This window comes from Phaethon lepturus, unplaced genomic scaffold (genome assembly GCF_000687285.1).
Source record: "Phaethon lepturus isolate BGI_N335 unplaced genomic scaffold, ASM68728v1 scaffold13901, whole genome shotgun sequence".
NCBI lineage: Eukaryota > Metazoa > Chordata > Aves > Phaethontiformes > Phaethontidae > Phaethon > Phaethon lepturus.
In genome coordinates, this window is record NW_010518523.1 from 1 (window position 1) to 17,190 (window position 17,190).

General features: G+C 41.6%; 1 protein-coding gene across 1 annotated transcript; it reads left to right on the top strand.

Moving 5' to 3' along the window:
* The first annotated feature begins 365 nt into the window (after positions 1-365).
* SUPT7L (suppressor of Ty 7 (S. cerevisiae)-like) lies at positions 366-14,157 on the top strand. Its single transcript, XM_010296762.1, has 4 exons — positions 366-778; positions 7,696-8,020; positions 9,935-10,172; positions 13,650-14,157. Exons 1-4 carry the CDS (start codon positions 366-368, stop codon positions 13,910-13,912), a joined length of 1,239 nt encoding a protein of 412 aa, XP_010295064.1. The 3' UTR covers positions 13,913-14,157.
* The last annotated feature ends 3,033 nt before the right edge of the window (positions 14,158-17,190 follow it).

Here is a 17,190-nt window from a genome sequence, read left to right on the forward strand (position 1 = left end):
CCCGCTCTGCGAGGTGCCGGCGTGGCCCAGGTTAGTAGCCCCTGTTACGAGCAGAAATAATTTCCGCCTCGCGGGTGCGTTTCTTTCTTCTTCCCGCCCCCCAGGAGAATCAGCAATGTAATGTGTTAAATGCCGGTGCCACGTCCTGATGTCGTCGTGGAAACTGCGCTGCTTGGTGAGGCGCTGAGGCGCTGAGGCAGCACTCACTTGGCATTCGTAATTGGCTTTATTCAGAGCGTCATCCCAGCTCCAGTTCTGGTGGCTGCCCAAAGCCTAGTGCTTTTCCCTGTGACAAGACTCCATTGTGCTACTGTATTTGGTAGCCGCCTTCTGAGCTCTGGGGACGATAGGCGACCTGTGTAAAAATGTTGCGATATTGGGGTGAGATTCCAGTTTCATCTAACCAGGCCAACCGCAGCTCCTTTGACCTGCTTCAGCGCGAGTTTCGTACTGTGGAAGTCCAAGATCCTCCACTGCATCAGCCATCCGCAAACAAACCCCGGCCAACCACCATGCTGGACATCCCCTCAGAGCCCTGCAGCCTCACAATTCACACCATTCAGCTCATCCAGCACAACAGGCGGCTGCGCAGCCTGATCGCCATGGCTCAGGCTCAAAACCAGCAGCAAGCGGAGGGCATAAAAACTGAAGACAATGAACCTCTGCCATCTTGTCCGGCCTCTCCACCTCTCCCTGATGACCTGCTTCCTCTGGATAGCAAAACCCCCAAAATGCCATTTCAGCTGAGGCACAGTGACCCGGAGAGTGATTTCTACAGGTGTGTTGGTATTTCTTTGGGTTAGTTCTTGGCTGAAAGCAAGCTGAGCATTTTTAAATATATACATAATTATATCAATTCCCTTAGGCTGAAGGGTCAAACAGTTGTATGTAATGTATAAAACAGGCTTCAAAAGAAAGATTTAGATTTTTTCTGTGTGGATAACATGCACATTGTTTAAAATAAATATGCCTTTGTTTCCTGTCTATAAAATATGATGTGTAGTGCTGATTTCTGTCTTGTTAGCGCTACGCTAAATGTTTGCGAATGGTTTTACTGTCTTCAGTCATTTGTTGACAGGTTTGATTCTACGCTGTGAAGTGTCTTCTATTTAGGTCACTTACAACTAAACTTGCCTTATTGTAACTGAAAATCCAGAAGACACATGACTAGGTTTTGACTGTTTAGTTGTAGGTTCTGAAAAGATGATCTGATAACATATTCATAAGATTTCAGTGGCCAAGGACCTGTGATGTAGCAACTATCACATTTCACCCTGTTTGGTGGTGTTATTCTGGTCAGAGGTGGCGATGAGTATGGGTGAAGAGAATCCTTGTCTCTGATACTGGTTCCACCAGCCAAGGGCTGGAGAAAATATAAAGGAAGGTTGTGTTGCTTCTACCTCTGCAGCCAATCATTGATTAAATAGTATTGCTACCACCTCCCTGTCTACCCCTCTGACAAGCAATAAATTCACAAGGAAGTATTGCATTGCTTGTAGGACCTCATGATACTTTGTAGGCTATGTGCATTGAAATTCAGGGATTAATCCTCACTACTATAACTTCCTATTCTTAGATTAAAGGCTGTACACCAATGAACATGTTGTGGGAGAGGATAATACATTTTAGATTTTAAAATGGGGAAAATGTGCATCAATAAAATATAATATATCAGGTAAATGCTACTGAGATCTTCAATGGCCTGAGGTTGTATGAAATGCATTTTATTGAAAGGTGTTGCTTTTGGTAACATAGGCTCTCTGAACAGTAGAGCAATTCTGTAGTGCTGTTTGTGGAGGAACACCATCATCTTTCTTGGAGAAATAAAGTAGTTAGCCTAGAGGGGTGAAGGGAAATCCAGTCCTGCAAGGATGAAGTCTGAGCCCTGTGACTCCTGCTCCTTCTGGTCCTGTGGTTTGTAGAACTGAACTGTTCTGCTCTATCCTCCCCGGTGGCTTCAGCTTTAAGTTCAGGTTTTTGTGGCTCTGTCCATGTTTTGGGGGCTGCTTTGACTTTTTGTTGTCCCTTGTGAGTCTCTGGGTTCCGAGTAAAGAACTGTTATTTAGCAGTCAACCACATGGGGGAGTTTAAAGACTAGATTGTAAAAACTGGATAGACAATTTTGAAATGAAATGTTTTGTGGCTGATAAAGAGTGGATTTATAATGAGCTGCAGTGTAGACTAGAATTTAGTTGTGCACTTGCTAAACCAAACACATTTATGCTTTTCTGGGAGGAACACTTTGAGTTTGTTGTTGCATGTTTGTTCATAACTGTTTTAAGACACTTACATGAATTAAGAATAGCAGCTTCTGTTATAATAGTAAAAATAGTTATATGATTTGCTGACGCCTGTTCTTAGTGTCTAAAAACAATTTAAGGAAGACTATTCTTTCCCCATGGTAAAACATGGTAGTGCTTCATTTTATGCTGCCTTCTGAAATGCCATTTTCAGAGTTACAGTATTCGACTAAATCAGTATTTTAATTCCATTTTATTTAGCAGTAACCTGGATCTGAGAAGCAGTGTATATTTAGTCATAGGAAGAAAGGAAGATAAGAGCTGCCAGCCTGAATCAGACCACAAGTTTCTTTATTATAGTCATGTCCTATTCTGTTACTCATTTTCATCCTTTGACCCCACACCCTTGTCTTTTGTTATTCCCTGGATTCATTTTAGTTTTCCTCTCCTCTGTCCTGCCCCATACCTGTAACCCCTACCTTCTCATCCCTTTTGAGATGAGGAACAGGCAGAACCTAATTTACTGTTATTTTTCAGTTGTTTTGGTCTTTTCAACCCTCCCAAGTCTGTACCACCAGCAGTTTTAATCACGACACTATTCCTCTCCTCCATTTTTCCAGTCTCTTTATAAATATGTTGAAGCAAACCTGGATTCTGGCACAGATCCTTGAGGGATGACCTGGGCTTCACAGTAGAGATCTGTTATGTACTTGCTTCTTGATGGATTTGAAGGACTCTAGTAGGTTTGTGAAGCAGGTTTTCCATTTACAAAAGCTGTCTGGACTCTTTCTAAAGAGTGTATCATATTTATCCATGTGTCCTCTAATTCTGTTCTTAGAATTCCTTTGAATTTCCCTGATGTGCCAGAATATATCAGGCTTCCCAGCCTGCAGTTCTTCACATCTTTTGTGAAGCTATTAGAAGAAAATGTTTTCCCCTTTTTTTGTCTTCTGATCCTCATGAACCAAGGCAGTTTAAAACAAGTGGTGACTCACCACAGCTGTTCAACTGTTTCATCCTTTAAATCCTTCAGTATTCCTAGGTGAATTACCATCTGGTCCTGGTGATTTGCAATTGTTGATGTTACAATTCTTGGAATACACAATAATGGATTAACATTTGGTTTTGGTTGGTATAGAAACAGAAGGTAAGCTTAAAGCATAATCGATGAAGAATGAGTGAGGAACTGTAGATGTGGAACTACCATTTGAACAGGAGGTTCTTACCATGATACAGCTGCTGGCTTTTCCTTCTTCTCTGTTCAGCTTCCTCTGAATAGCATGGATCTGTCTTCAAAAAAAACCTAACCTACTCACTATGTGCTTCTTCAGATGCTTTTTCTTGTGTGTGCGTATTTGGTTTCTTTTTGTGTTCCTGACCACATTGGATGTATGCTTTGCATTGGAAGATAATCTGTGAACGAAAACTGGGAGCTTGCAATGGGAAGACAGTTCATGGCAGAAGGGCTTGTAATTAAGAAATGTCTGTACAGAAATAGAGAAGCACTTGTTGGTGGGATAGCAGGTTTAATGTTGGGAAGGATTAGGAGCAGTAAAAATTAGAGCAGGCAGAACGTACTTCCCCTGCCAGACTAAGCACTTTGCCTTAATTCTTAAACTGTCTGGTCTTCTGGGTTGGGCCACTGGGAACCAATTTATTTTCCAAACATTATCTATTACCTCCTGCCATTATCTGTTGAGCAGCTTCTTTTTATACCTGTGCAGCTTTCTGTAGACGTAGCAGAGAGATTTAGAAAAAGGCTTACTGAGGATGAGGTGGAAAGAGGCCCTTTTCCAAAAAGAATCAACGTTCTGGTTTGAGTTAGTGTGCTGTATTCTTTGATGCACTGACTAGTATAATCTTGTTTTGCCAATGTTCTCTTTTATTTTACTGTTTTGGGGGAGATGGCTGTGAAACGACCTTGTTGCACCTCATTTGGTAGAAATTCAACCCCACAATGTAATGTTTCATAAAATTAATGTGTTCATAGGAAAAACAATCCCTCCCTCCATCTGCTGCTAGCTTATGCTCACCTAGGAGGGAGCAGAGCACTTCAATCCATTACTGCAGTTGAGTGAGCCTCAGCTGTCAATCCTTGTACTGACTTAGCCCAAACACTTTCCCCTGAATATAGCTGCACAGGGAAATAAACCATGAGATCTCCTTCCCTCTATGAAAATTAGCCATACAGGAGAGGAGCTTCGGTGACTGGATTGTGGTGCCTTTGGGGAATGTCTTGTTGACACAGAAGATGGGCCTTTTTGTGAGTTCTGAAACTTTATTAATCCTGAAAATAACCCTGGTTGGAATAAATGGACCCTTTTTTTCTGTTGTGAAGCTCTGCATGTTGCAGGTTTGCTGGCAGCAGTGAGAGAAGGCTGGGCTTTGGATCTGATGCATTTGTGGCTCAGCAGGTAGATTTCTGTCTGGAACATCATCTAGCATTGGTGACCCATATATAAAAATATAGATCCTATTGGAAAATTGAAGAGTGACAAGTTGGCCAGTATTTGTGATAAATTTCATACTATATGTTCTATAGAGATGATCACCTCCACGTCACAGGCCTAATTGCCACTCTGGTGATAGAATTTTAGGGATTAAAGTGCTCTTGTTTACTTGCAGCTGTATGACTCTGGTTATATGTTAAATAGGCTCAGCTTTGGATGGTAGCTGGATGGGAGCCTTTCAGGAAAGCAGTAAGTGCTGCAATTCTCTGTAATGATACTATCTGGAAGGATGCTTTTGTAGGTGCTAGGTATCTGGATGAGATCGAAGACCAAGGCTCTTTACCTGTGATCATCAGGGAAAACAAGTTTGCTGCTCCTTTTTGGGAAGGCTTGACATTAGATAGCTGCTTTCAACTTAAATGTGTCTATTCGGCTGTTTTTGTTTATGTGCATTCTTATCAGATAGTACCTGAAGGTTAAAGGAGATGAAGAAAAAAGTTACTTTCTCATTTGCTGTTTTCCATTAACATCTGCAAGAGTATTTCAGTTTTTGCTGTCTAATCAGGCTTTTAATCATCTTCTTCTATTGTTTATTGTGCGAAACAGGAAAAAAAGAGACAAAAACATAAGGAAAAAAACCACATAATTGACTGACCTTACCGAGAACAAGAGGTGGGGATTTGGATTTGACTACAGTACCTGAAATTTCTTTTCTCTCTGTCTTTAATTGATTAGATTTCAAGTTGATTATATCCCTTTCAGCATAGTGACCTAGCTGCATTTAATGCTGGCAATTAGTTTCTTTTCCTCTAGGAGTTTAAAAGAGATACAACATTCTCTGCTGTTTCTGAGCAGTGATATGCATTGCTAAATGGTTGTTGTGCTCTACTTTACAAGTGACTGGGTATCCTGCTTGGGCTTGCCAAATTCTGTGTCTAGTTTAAGTTTGTTGATAGTGTTTTCATTGAATGGCAGAGCATCAATAATGGCTCTTCATGTCTCTGTATTTATAGTAGTCTGGTATTTGGTGTTTTTGGTAGCATAAAATGCTATCAGCTGATGGCTGCTGGACAGCTAGGTATGTCCTTTTTATGTGTTAAAAAGGAAGAGGTTCTTTTTTATAGGCATAAATTTTGATGGTTGTCTTCTGGTTGGTTTTGTTTGATGATTATTTTTTTCTGTTGTAACCTCCTGGTCCCAGTGTTGTATAAGACACGTGGCTGTTTCTGAACTTCAGAAATCTGTTGCTGGGAGGTGGAGGGGGGAGTGAGTGACATGTAAAACCAGTATGGGTGACACTGGTTTATAAGGGAACTGATGATCTTTTAATTCATCTTGTCAGAGCGCCTGCTGTCTTCTTTATAAAGTAGGTACATAATTGAGTAGGAATTGGGATGTGAGTCATTTTCCAGCAATTAATAACTGGGATAAATCCATGACCTGAGATCCACATGCTGTTCTTAATATCCACTTAGAAATATCATTGTCTGCAGCTCTTAATATAGTGTGTTCCCCCCCTTTATTTGAAAAATCAGTAAGTGCTGAGCTGGTGTTCTTGAAAAGGAGTGATTTTGGTCCTGATAGCTCTGTGTTTAACCTTCCATTTTTCACTCCCCTGAAATTTTACCTTTTTTTTACTGCTGAGTTTCAGTGCTTTTCTGTGCATCAGTCCTGAGGATCAGGGGACCTGAAGCTTTCTGGCCCAGCATCTCACCAAGACTGAAGGGTACCTAATGCACTTTTTGGAGAAACAAGAGTAGTGAGAGTTTTATTAAGGCATTAACGCTGTCTGTGTACTGTTTAATTAGGTCTTCTTACTGGAAAGAGTAGTAGTGATACGGAAGTAATGTAGGGTGAGAGCGAGGCGAATCTCAGGGTGGGCTGCGGAAGATGTTGGGAGAAATTGATCAGGAACAAATGAAGGGTGAAATTGTTAGCTTAATTCTGCCATTGGTGCTGAATGAAGTGTAAAAAGTATATAAATACCATACTTAGCAGAAAGGAAATTTGATTTTTTGACATTGGCATTTGAAGATCAGATTACTGATATGGGCAAATACATCACATGCGTTTAGTTGTGAGTTGAGAAATCTGGTAGAAATACGTTTACCTTTCAGAGGCCTTGCCTTATCTCATCTTCTCTCTTTCCTATGTAGAATTTCTGTTAACTCATCTTGACGAAAAATTCGGTTCCCTGTCTGTAAATGAATGATGTTTGAAGTGCTTATGTCAGTTGTTCTTCATCTCCTCCATCCTGCGTGGTCACTCCTTCATGCTTAGCAACTGTATATATTCTGAGAAGAGAGGTCTCAAACCCAAGGCTGGGGAATGCTGCCCTATGCTAGAACCTCTCCAGGCCTGGTGTTCACTTCTCAGGTTGCATACAGGGATACTTCTTTCAGTGTTGTGCTTAGTGACTACTGGGAATGGGGACAGGGAAGTGGTCTTTTTGGCTACAATGTACATTTATGAAATGTGTGTGTATCCCATTTCTTGCTTTTTATGTGTGTCTTTCGCATTCTAAATTCAGATCTTGTCAATCCTAGAAGCCTTTGTATCTGACTATTAGGCCTGTAACGTCAGAGATAATAAGGAAGAGAAATGTAATTAACTGAGAGTGGAAATTATTTGCATTCATGTTATTTAAAATACCTTTTTTGTTTGTGTCAAGGACCCATTTAATTCACATCTTCAGGAGAAAAGCTCTTGGGTGGGGAGATGCTTAAGGGTACAGAAGATTTGCATCGCACGTTCATGCATCACCCAAGGAATCTTCGGGCATTAGAAGGGAAAATGACAATTGGCAGTGCTGATTTGGAGGGAGGGGAAGAAGGGAAAGCAGATAAACCCTTACTAGGTAGTGTTCATATGTAATGGAGAAGCTGTGGAGAACGCCAAACAATCTGCTTTCCCTTTGTACATCACCTTATTGACAATATATCTTCAACGGATACATTCCTTTCAGTTTTTGGAAGTGTGCTATTTTTGTCTTTTCTGGTTTTTAGAGGAAAAGGGGAGCCAGTGACTGAGCTGAGTTGGTCCTCCTGCCGGCAGCTTCTCTACCAGTCAATGGCCACCATCCTGGCTCACACAGGCTTTGAGTGTGCCAATGAGAGTGTCCTGGAGACCCTGACAGACATTGCCCATGAGTACTGTTTGAAGTTCACCAAACTGCTGCGCTTTGCTGTGGATCGAGAAGCTCGACTTGGGCACACCCCTTTCCCTGATGTCATGGAGCAGGTCTTCCATGAAGTGGGCATTGGCAGTGTGCTCTCACTGCAGAAGTTCTGGCAACACCGCATTAAGGATTATCACAGCTACATGCTTCAGGTAAGAAGAGCAGTAGGGACCTGACGGCACCAATAAATGTACCCCCAGTACAATCACTTATGCTTTAGCAAGTCCTGGTTCTTACTGAAGTAAAATTCTGTTAGCTTGGGTGTGGATGGGAGTCATCAAGGAAAAGAGAAATGGGATTTTTTTGCCTGGAAGACAGAGCCCCTTATTTGTGTCCCTACTGAGGCTAAGAGTACTCTACTGATGGTTTGTCTGGGTTTAAGAGGAGGTCCCCAGCTCTTGAATGGCCCAGACAAAAATATCAAGTAGAGATAAAATCAATGCTGACTGATTAACTGAATTTTCTGCTTAATGGGATATTTGGCTGCTTACCATTTCAGAAAACAAGTAAGCAGATGAACAGAAATTACTTGTCTGTACAGTGGCTTGTGTTCACTTAAGCAAGGAGTGACTTGCATAAACTTTAAGAGCATAGGGTAGCATTGCGCTGATCTGAGTTGCCACACAGGTGCTACCTTCCACTCTAGAGGGGACTGTGCTTCTGTGGAAAAAGAAGAGGAATTGTTAACTTCCTTGGAATAAGAGGTGTCATATCAACATAGGTTGTAAGAATAAGGGTATGGTTTCTCTGCATCCAGGTATCCTGTGAAATTAAATGTATGCATTTTATCTGAATGATTTAAGACTGTCTGCCTGTTGTGGACTTACGGAAATGCAAGGATTTGAAGCGGGAATTTTACTCCTACTCATCAAAAAACATGACTTGAATCAAGTAGATAGCCTGTGACTGAAAGCAAAACCTGCCGTTCCTTCCTCCTTGTCACAGTCTCTGAGTGCCAGTTGACTCATCTTGGAGCATCTACCTTGTGCTCCTCCTTTTCCCAGGGTTGGCACCTTGTGGCTTACAGAGGCAGTATAAATCAGAGAGAGCTGTAAGTGCACGTAGTATGTAAATTGTGATGAACTCTGAGGTTTGTGCATAAAAATAACATCATCAAGATCTGTCTTCATGAAAAACATTTTTGCGCAAAAGAACAGCTCATTTTTGTTCAAATGTTTTTGTTCAAATGTCTCCTTTTGGAATTTGGGTCTTCTGCATCATTCTGCCGATGCAGTTTGCTCTCATCCTGCAGCTGGTCATTGTCTTATTTGTTCTGTTCTTCATGCAGGGCTGAGGTCCACGGTAGCTTCTGTATTTGGAAGCATATCTATAAGGGGGAAATAGGCTTTGCTATTCTTTTTCCTTCTTGCTTCTGCTGTTAAAAAGCCTTGGGCTTTTCCTGAGCACAGTTCACTGACTGTTGGGATTCAGTGGTATAAACAAGCATGTATTAGAAGCAGATGAAATCCGAAATTTTTAATTTAATTGCTTACTGTTGTTAAGTTTCAGGAAGTACAGGGTAGTTCTAAATCACATTCCTGTATTTGTTTCATTTCTCTGACTGGAGAAAACTTCCATGTTTTTTGCTGTGAATCTGACAGAAGGTACCCAGGCTTTGCCCAGTGGTGACTACAGAGCTGATGAATATCTGAGCTGCTTGTTTTTTAATGCTGGAGTAAATTTTTTACTGGTGGAGGGGGGATAGTCTTATAGGTAAAACCAAAAAGTAAGACCAAAAAGAGACACTTTGCTTTTGTTTTACTCTCTGTTTAGATTTCTGGGCCTCATCATCACTGTCTGTGAAATAAAGGTGCTCATACTTATCAAGCAGATGTGTTAAGGGATTAAACCTCTTATGAAAGTCCCTTAATACAGGGCAAAAGGTGTTCTTAAAGGGGGAAAAAAAAATCTTTCCTGTGTAGCTGATAACCTATTTACTTGTTCATTCAGGTCAGATGTTAATAATATTCTGGGAGCTGAGTGCACTGCAATGTAATTGCTATCAGAGTCTCTGAAGTCACTCTGACCTTTCTGGCCTCTTTTTCACCCCTGCTGATCTTTGACAGGTGAGCAAGCAGCTCTCTGAAGAGTATGAAAAGATTGTCAACCCTGAAAAGGCAGCAGAAGACACAAAGCCTGTGAAGATTAAGGAGGAGCCTGTTAGTGATATTACTTTCCCCATAAGTGAGGAGCTGGAAGGAGATCTGGCTTCCGGTGACCAATCTTTGCCCGTTGGAGTCCTTGGAGCTCAAAGCGAGCGCTTCTCTGCCAACTTGGAGGTAGAAGCTTCCCCGCAGACTTCAGGTAGGGGTTTCTTGCTGCTGCTGGAAACAGTCTGTCAGCTGTTCCATGTGATCTTGTTTCCATTTTTAATAGCAGATCCCAATGTGAGGAAGGAGAAGGATTTTTTAGGTTTTAATAAAAAGACTTGGATGGGAGAGAAACCCTTGCTTGCTTTCTAAATACAAAACCAAAGAATCAGAGGTATCAATTACAAAGATTTGTTAAATATTTACTCCATTCGTGGACCCCATAGCACATAAAATGCTTTTTATGGTGTTTATTTTTAGGGGATCATTAAAGTCCTTGGCTTTGTTATTGGTGTGAGGTAGATTGTTTTTCTAAAGTGATGGCCCAAGGGCTTTATTGTTGTTTAGTGAACTAGGGTATTTGCTGCAGATGTGACTACCAGATTTGTTTTTCCAATCTGATGTAAAAAAGACAAAAAAAACTTTTCAGTTTATGTATATGTTTTAGTTTAAAAGAGACTAGAGTTTTATCCTTATTTCTAGTAAGGACAGTACTGGATTTTTTTTTTTTTCCTCAGGTGGTTTTGGATTCTTGTCCAGAGGTTCATGTTACTGAAAAGTTGAAGGCCATGTTCCTTGTGATTGGAGTATATTCAAGACCCTATATAGTTTAGGCACTGAGTTATGGAAATATTAATGATACTTGGTGCAGTCCTCCATATTCAGGAGTCACCCTGTAGTGACAGTCATTGTTTCATGAAAGCTTATCAGTGACTTAGGTGAAATGGGCTTGTGGGAGTCTCTCCTATTCTATTATCTCTACCCCAAAGCCTGCTGTAGTTAGCTGAGGCTGTGGAAAGTGAAATGGTGAGTGAAATAGCGGGGTTATGGAGACTGCACTCTGTTCCTCAGAGTGCTATGTCTTGATGTTGACGTTGAAGCACACTGGTGGCTACCATGGGAGAATCTGTAACTGCTGTGCCTTTTCTATATTTATATACAAGTTTTATTCTGTGCACCATTTAGTAGTGCTAAATTTTCTGGAAAATGAAGAAGACATTCTTCTCCCAAAGAAAGCCAGTTTTGATTTTTGTATAGAACCTTCTGAACTCTGGAAATCCCTGCAATGATAGCTGTTTCACTTAAAAATCTGGTTAAAAAACAATGAATCCTATCCTCCTATTAACCTTAAACTAAGTACCGTATATAGTGAGATTAGAGTATACTTCTGAGTCCATTAGTTGTTTTTTTTAAATAGAACATTCTGCTGAGTTTTAAAAAAGCACAAAGCCATCTGATGTTTTTCTGGAAGCTCATATTGTTTTCCGTAGTACCTTTGAAATGTGAAGTGCTCACATTTTTGTGGGAGAGGGAACAGCAGACTCCTCTGGCCCATCTCTGGTTGTGAGTGATTCATCTGGAAAGCTTTGTATTAGCTTGAGACCTAGAGGCTAGCATGCTAGCTGTATATTAAACGCCTCTTGCCTCTCTGATACCAAATTGATGTTTTCTAATTAAGAATACAAGTGCTCTGTTCCTCCCTGAAAGTCCCTCTTCACTTCATAAGGGCCTTTGGAAATCTCATCACTGTGAGAAGTCCCAGTCTAGAGCTGGGCGGGGTGGAGAGTATAGTATCATAAGGAGTGAGAAAAAGCTGCTGCAATTAGGACACCACCATCTCGAAAACACAAGTGTGAGGCCCTTAGAGAGGGCAGCAAGGCTTCTGTGTCTGAGGGCAAAACTCTCGTTACAGCCTTCTGTGTTCTGCTTGTGTTTCTCCTTATGCCTGATGTTGTGGTTGTGGGCTAGCTGCTTAATTTCATTGCAGATGGGGAAATGGAAGCAAAATTGGGCACCTTGTTCCTCCACCCAGCAGGATAACATGAGGATTAGCTCATTTGTAAAGTACTTTGAAGTTAAAATGTTTTGAAGATGAAATGTCCTGTGTCGATGCTTAAATACTTTTAGTCATTAGTGACACTCTGAATGACAGATGATAGAGCTGAAAGGAATAAGGCTGAGCAATGAAGAGCAATTGATGAAAGAAAGACACAGTAAGTTTAGTGAGCATCTTTGATTATTTTGTAGACTGGAGCTGCAACTCTGTGGAACTGATAGCGTTTTAATGATGTGTCTGTTGTTGAGAGGAACACATTTACTTATAATTAACATAAAAAGGACTTTTCATTAAGGCAACTGGACATCAGCAAGCACTTTCATTCTGTCTTGTTGTCTAACTGCAGAGCTAATGTAGGCTGTGTTACCACAAAGGTCTCCTAAACCCCAGTTTGGGCTAAGCTGCTCTGGAAGAGATTCCCGACTCCTTCATAAGGGAGAATTCACAGTGCAAACATGCAGTGGAAGATTTGTTCTCTGTGTAATTGCTAGTAGTAAGGGACTATTGTTAGTAATGTATTGATAATAGGGAATAGTTTTGGCTAGTAGGTTTGACTCAGTACAGGAGGGTTGGTTGTGCTTTCAAACTGTAGCCAAGCTCCTTGAGACACAAAGGAAAACCTACTAAAACTGGTTTCTTAGGACTTTTTATTTTCTGTGTGAATTTAAGCCCACACAAGAGGGACCAGATTTAAAAGTGAGAAGATTTCAGGCTTTCTTCAGTTCTGGGCTGTTATGCCCATCCTGGCAAGAGGCCCAATTAGTGTATTTTTAATAGGATTTTTGTCTCTCTTAAAACTGTAAATAAGTAAATAATGTGATCTATAATTACTGCTCTCGAGGAGAAAAACATTTGTTATTATCAAGAAATATGGTTTTGTAATCTTGTACAGAAAATCCTCAATTTGCACACTAGTCCAAAAGTTTAAAAAAAAAGGAGGGGAGGGGAGCTATTTCCCAGCAGGGTGTCTGCGAAGTTGAGCTGAGAGGGTTTCTTTCCATTCTGCTGGAGGATGCGATAAGACCTGTTGGTGTTGAGTACAAGGAGGCAGGCAGTTGGATGGGTGACTGCACCTCCGATGTCCCTGAATTTCAGTGCTGGAAGTGGTATTTGAGACTGCCCATCTACCTAGGCATTTGCCCTTTCACTTCACCTCCCCTGCAGAACTACCAGAAGTCCAGTATGTCTGGTAGCTTAAAGGAGGTTGCTGATGTTGCAAGGACCTCATCATCATGAATGACTTCTGGACTGCCTCTAAGCCTTGCTTATGCAGGGTCTAGTCCATGTGCTGTCGGTGTACTCATTGCTGCCAAGACACTCCTTCTGGAGAATGATGTGGACGCTTTAAGTTGTTGTTTCTCACGGAGAAAACCATGGGGAGGACTGCTGTGAAATGATAGCATCATACGTTTTAGAGTGGCAATTACTGGGCTATTAAAAAAAAAAAAAAGCCAACAGGTTTTTTTTTCATTGTTTCACACTAATTGGTGTGTTTTGTTTTTTTCCTCCAGCCTAGTTCACCTGTAGCTTTGCTTTTGCTCCTTCTTTACCAGTGCAGCTGTCCCTTGCATCTGCATGCCATTTGTAATTTTGTCTTTTTACTCATTTACTACTGTGTGCTTTTTCTTTCTCTAGGGGCTGAGGTGAATGCTTCCCCACTCTGGAACTTGGCACAGGTAAAAATGGAGCCACAGGAAAATGAGGAGGCCAATGTACATGGCCATGGGGTCCTAGGCAGCGATGTCTTTGAGGAACCGATGTCAGGCATGAGCGAAGCTGGGATGCCACAGAGCCCCAATGGCTCTGAGAGCAGCTACGGTTCTCATTCTGCTGACAGTCTGATGGGATCCTCGCCTGTCTTCAACCAGCGTTGCAAGAAAAAGATGAAGAAGATGTGAAAAGCGACAGTCTTTTTGTTTAATCCTGATCATATGTAATAGACTTGAAACGAACTAAGAGAGCACTATGATGGCTATAATTCATAAACAGGGCTGGCCATGGTGTATGAGGGACCTTGCGTAAAATTATTATGAGACTTTTGATGTGTAGTGCACTTCAGCTCTCCTCTTTGCTGGCTTCTGAACTCCATCCTGACTCGTAAGATTGAAGATCACCTTATACATCTGATGGTGTTATGGCTTGCTTTGGCAGATTAATGAGGAAGCTACCAGTGGAAAGTAGTTGTGAGGAGATTTGCTAAGTTATAGAATCAATTGAATAATTTGGGTTGAAGGGATGTTTTGCAGTTTCTAGTCTCTAGTCCAGCACCCTGCTTGAAGCACAGCCAATTAGAATTGGGTTGGTCAGGGCCTTGTCCAATTGAGTTTTGCATATCTCCAAGGATAGCGATGCAAAACCTCTTTGGGCTTTTTCCCATACTTGACTACCCTCATAGTAAGAAAAGATACATTCTTGCATCCAGTTGGAATTTCCCATGTTCCAACTTGCGTTCATTGCCTCTGTTCTACCATTTTTCATCTGCAAGAAGAATCTGACTCTGTCTTCTCTAATCCACCTGTTAAGTGGTTGTATACAATGAGATCTCTCTTTAGCCTTTTCTCCTCTTAAGTCTGAAGAAACCAAGCTCCCTGAGCCTCTCCTTGTACGTCCTGTGCTCCAGCCCCCAACCAGCTGTGTGGCCTTCCAGTGAAATTGCTGCAGTACCTTTCTTGTAAGGGGGAGGACAAAAGTGGATGCAATCCTCCAGATACGGTCTCACGAAGGATGAATAGAGAGAAATAATAGTTTCCCTCAGTGTGCTGGCTACATTCTTGCTAACTGTTGCGGGCAACAAGACAGTCTTAAGTCAGGGTATTTCACTGGCTGGGGAGCTGTTGCTGCTGCTGCTGCTGCTGCTGGCCTGGCAAAGATGCTGTAGAGTGGCCACACAGTGCCATCAGCCAGCTCCTTCAGTGCCTTCAGATGCATCCTGTTTGGTTCCATGGACTTAGGTATGTCAAATTGGCTTAAGTTCTTGCTAACTCGATCTTCCTCTGCTGTAGGTAACACTCTGCTAATAAGATCCAGGGACCTGGCAGGTCCCTTTCACTGGCAGGCCTTACCAGTGAAAACAAGAAAAAAGGTGTTGAGTACATCAGCCTCAAAGTACAAAGTGCATCCTTTGTCACCAGGTTGCCTACATCGTTGAACAGTAAACCCATGTTTTTTTTAACCTTTCTTTTGCTTCCAGTGTACCTAAAAAAGCCCTTCACATTTCTTACCAGTTTCATCTCCAGCTGAGCTTTGGCTTTTCTAACTGTCCCTGCATGCTTGGGCTGTGTCTCTATATCCCTGGTGGCCAGGCCATCCTCACTTCCACCTCTGTGTACTTTTTTCGGTGTGTTTGAGTGAGCTCAGTCAGGTGTTCCTTGATCATCTCTGCTGTCCTTCTGTAATGCATGCTTTACTTTCTGCTCATCTGGTCTACTTTGAGAAAGCTGTCTTTGAAGATAAGGCAGCTCTCTTGGGCCCCTTTTGGAGGGCAGGGCAGTCCCTTGTGAGATCCTGCCAAGGTGTTCCTTGAATAAACGAAAATATGTTGTCCTGAGGGTCCAGGACTCTGTCTTGTACACGTTTCTCAAGATTTTAAATGCCACAATTCCATGTCAGCTGCAGCCAAGACCTTCACATTTTCCACCAATTCTTCTTTCGTAGTAACAAGTCCAGGAGAGCATCTTTTCTAGTTGATTTCTTGATCAGGGAAGTTGATGTGTTTTTTTGGAGAGGATGAAGCTGCTTTTACTATTGGTGTGAGCCAGTACTGGCAATGCAAACATCTCCTTTGCTGTCATTGGATTGAGTGCAGCCACTTAAGGCTGGCTGAGGTTTCCTATTCAAAGTTGTTATCTTGGCAACTTAGTCTGAAACAGAATCTCTTTTGCTGCTTGCTTTTATGGCTCAGATGACTGATGGCATTTTTTTTGTTCTGCACAATCCTCAGTTGATCAACTCAGTCTTTAACTTGATTCAGTGAGTATCTCAAAAAAGCTAGAATGAACATGAATCAAGAATCAACAGCCATTTAAACTGGCTTTATACCTGTAACCCATTGGGATGTTTGAGGGAGATTTACAAAACCTCTCATTTGTCCTTACAATTGCAAGTTTATCTTTTGAAAGAATGAGCTCCAGGCATAGTATTTTTGTTTCTGTATAACATGCCTAGCCTTAATTCTTTTCTCCTAACTGTATTTCTCTTCTACTTTATGGAAGCACAAGCCAAACATAAAATTCCTCAATGTCTAATAAGAATGTGTGACCATAGGCTTTTATGGACATTGGAGTTAAAATTGTCCATTGTGGTTTTAAAGGTTTCTCCTGGGGGTAAACCTAGCTATTTGAAGCCTAGTCAGTAATAGAACAGTGGACCAATGTATCAGGAAATCTTTATTTTGATTCCCTCTGAGTCACCATTAGGCATGCTGCAATGTCCCTGTTTTCTCAGCTGTAAAAAGAGAATGGTAGTATTTGCCTCTTAGAAGTGTGTTTGAAATTTAGTTACTATTCAGAAAAGGCACTGTGATCCTTCAGAGAGTTTTGTGAGAGTTGTGAGCTTTTCTTCCACTTGGGTAGGACTGTTGCTGGCTGGAGAATAATTAGATGGACACTGAAAGGTTACGGACCTATATGATACTGTTTTTAAGCAAAACTGCTTATCATGAAGAAATACAGCGCAGTTGTGCTGTTCAACTGCCCAAGTACAAGGAATGCATTTGGGGTGGTATCTTCTCACTCAGCTTTAGATGTCTGCAGCTAAATTTATTCCTCCGGGCCGCATTTGCAGCTACAGAGAAATAGTCGTTCTTCGGTCACCATTCATCTGGCTTTGAAGAAGAAGTATAAAGCAGGTCAGATGAATGGCATTTTTAGAAGTGTCTATTTTTCCTTTCTGTGCCCGTAAAATGAGTTCAACTTGACTACCTCAGCTGAAGACATCCACACCATAAATGTCTGAGTTACATGACCTGACTTTAGCTCTTCCTGTCTGGGAATCAGAGGAGCCTTCTTCCTGCTGGGCTGGTGCTTTTTCTCTTCTACACATTTTGTAGAGCTTGCCGCTGAAATGGTAGTACTGGGCTAAAAGCAGACTGCCCGTCTTACTTAAGGCAGCAGGTCCAGTGTTCTCCACAACACGCAGAATGTGCTAGGCTGAGACCTCAAGACTCAGCCTGATTTAG

What these genes read in the sequence shown, in the direction of transcription:
- SUPT7L (XM_010296762.1), top strand. Translation starts at nt 366, where the DNA reads ATGTTGCGATATTGGGGTGAGATTCCAGTTTCATCTAACCAGGCCAAC. An exon ending in CCGGAGAGTGATTTCTACAG is followed by an intron (nt 779 to 7,695) that starts GTGTGTTGGTAT and finishes TCTGGTTTTTAG; the next exon opens with AGGAAAAGGGGAGCCAGTGA. An exon ending in ATCACAGCTACATGCTTCAG is followed by an intron (nt 8,021 to 9,934) that starts GTAAGAAGAGCA and finishes GATCTTTGACAG; the next exon opens with GTGAGCAAGCAGCTCTCTGA.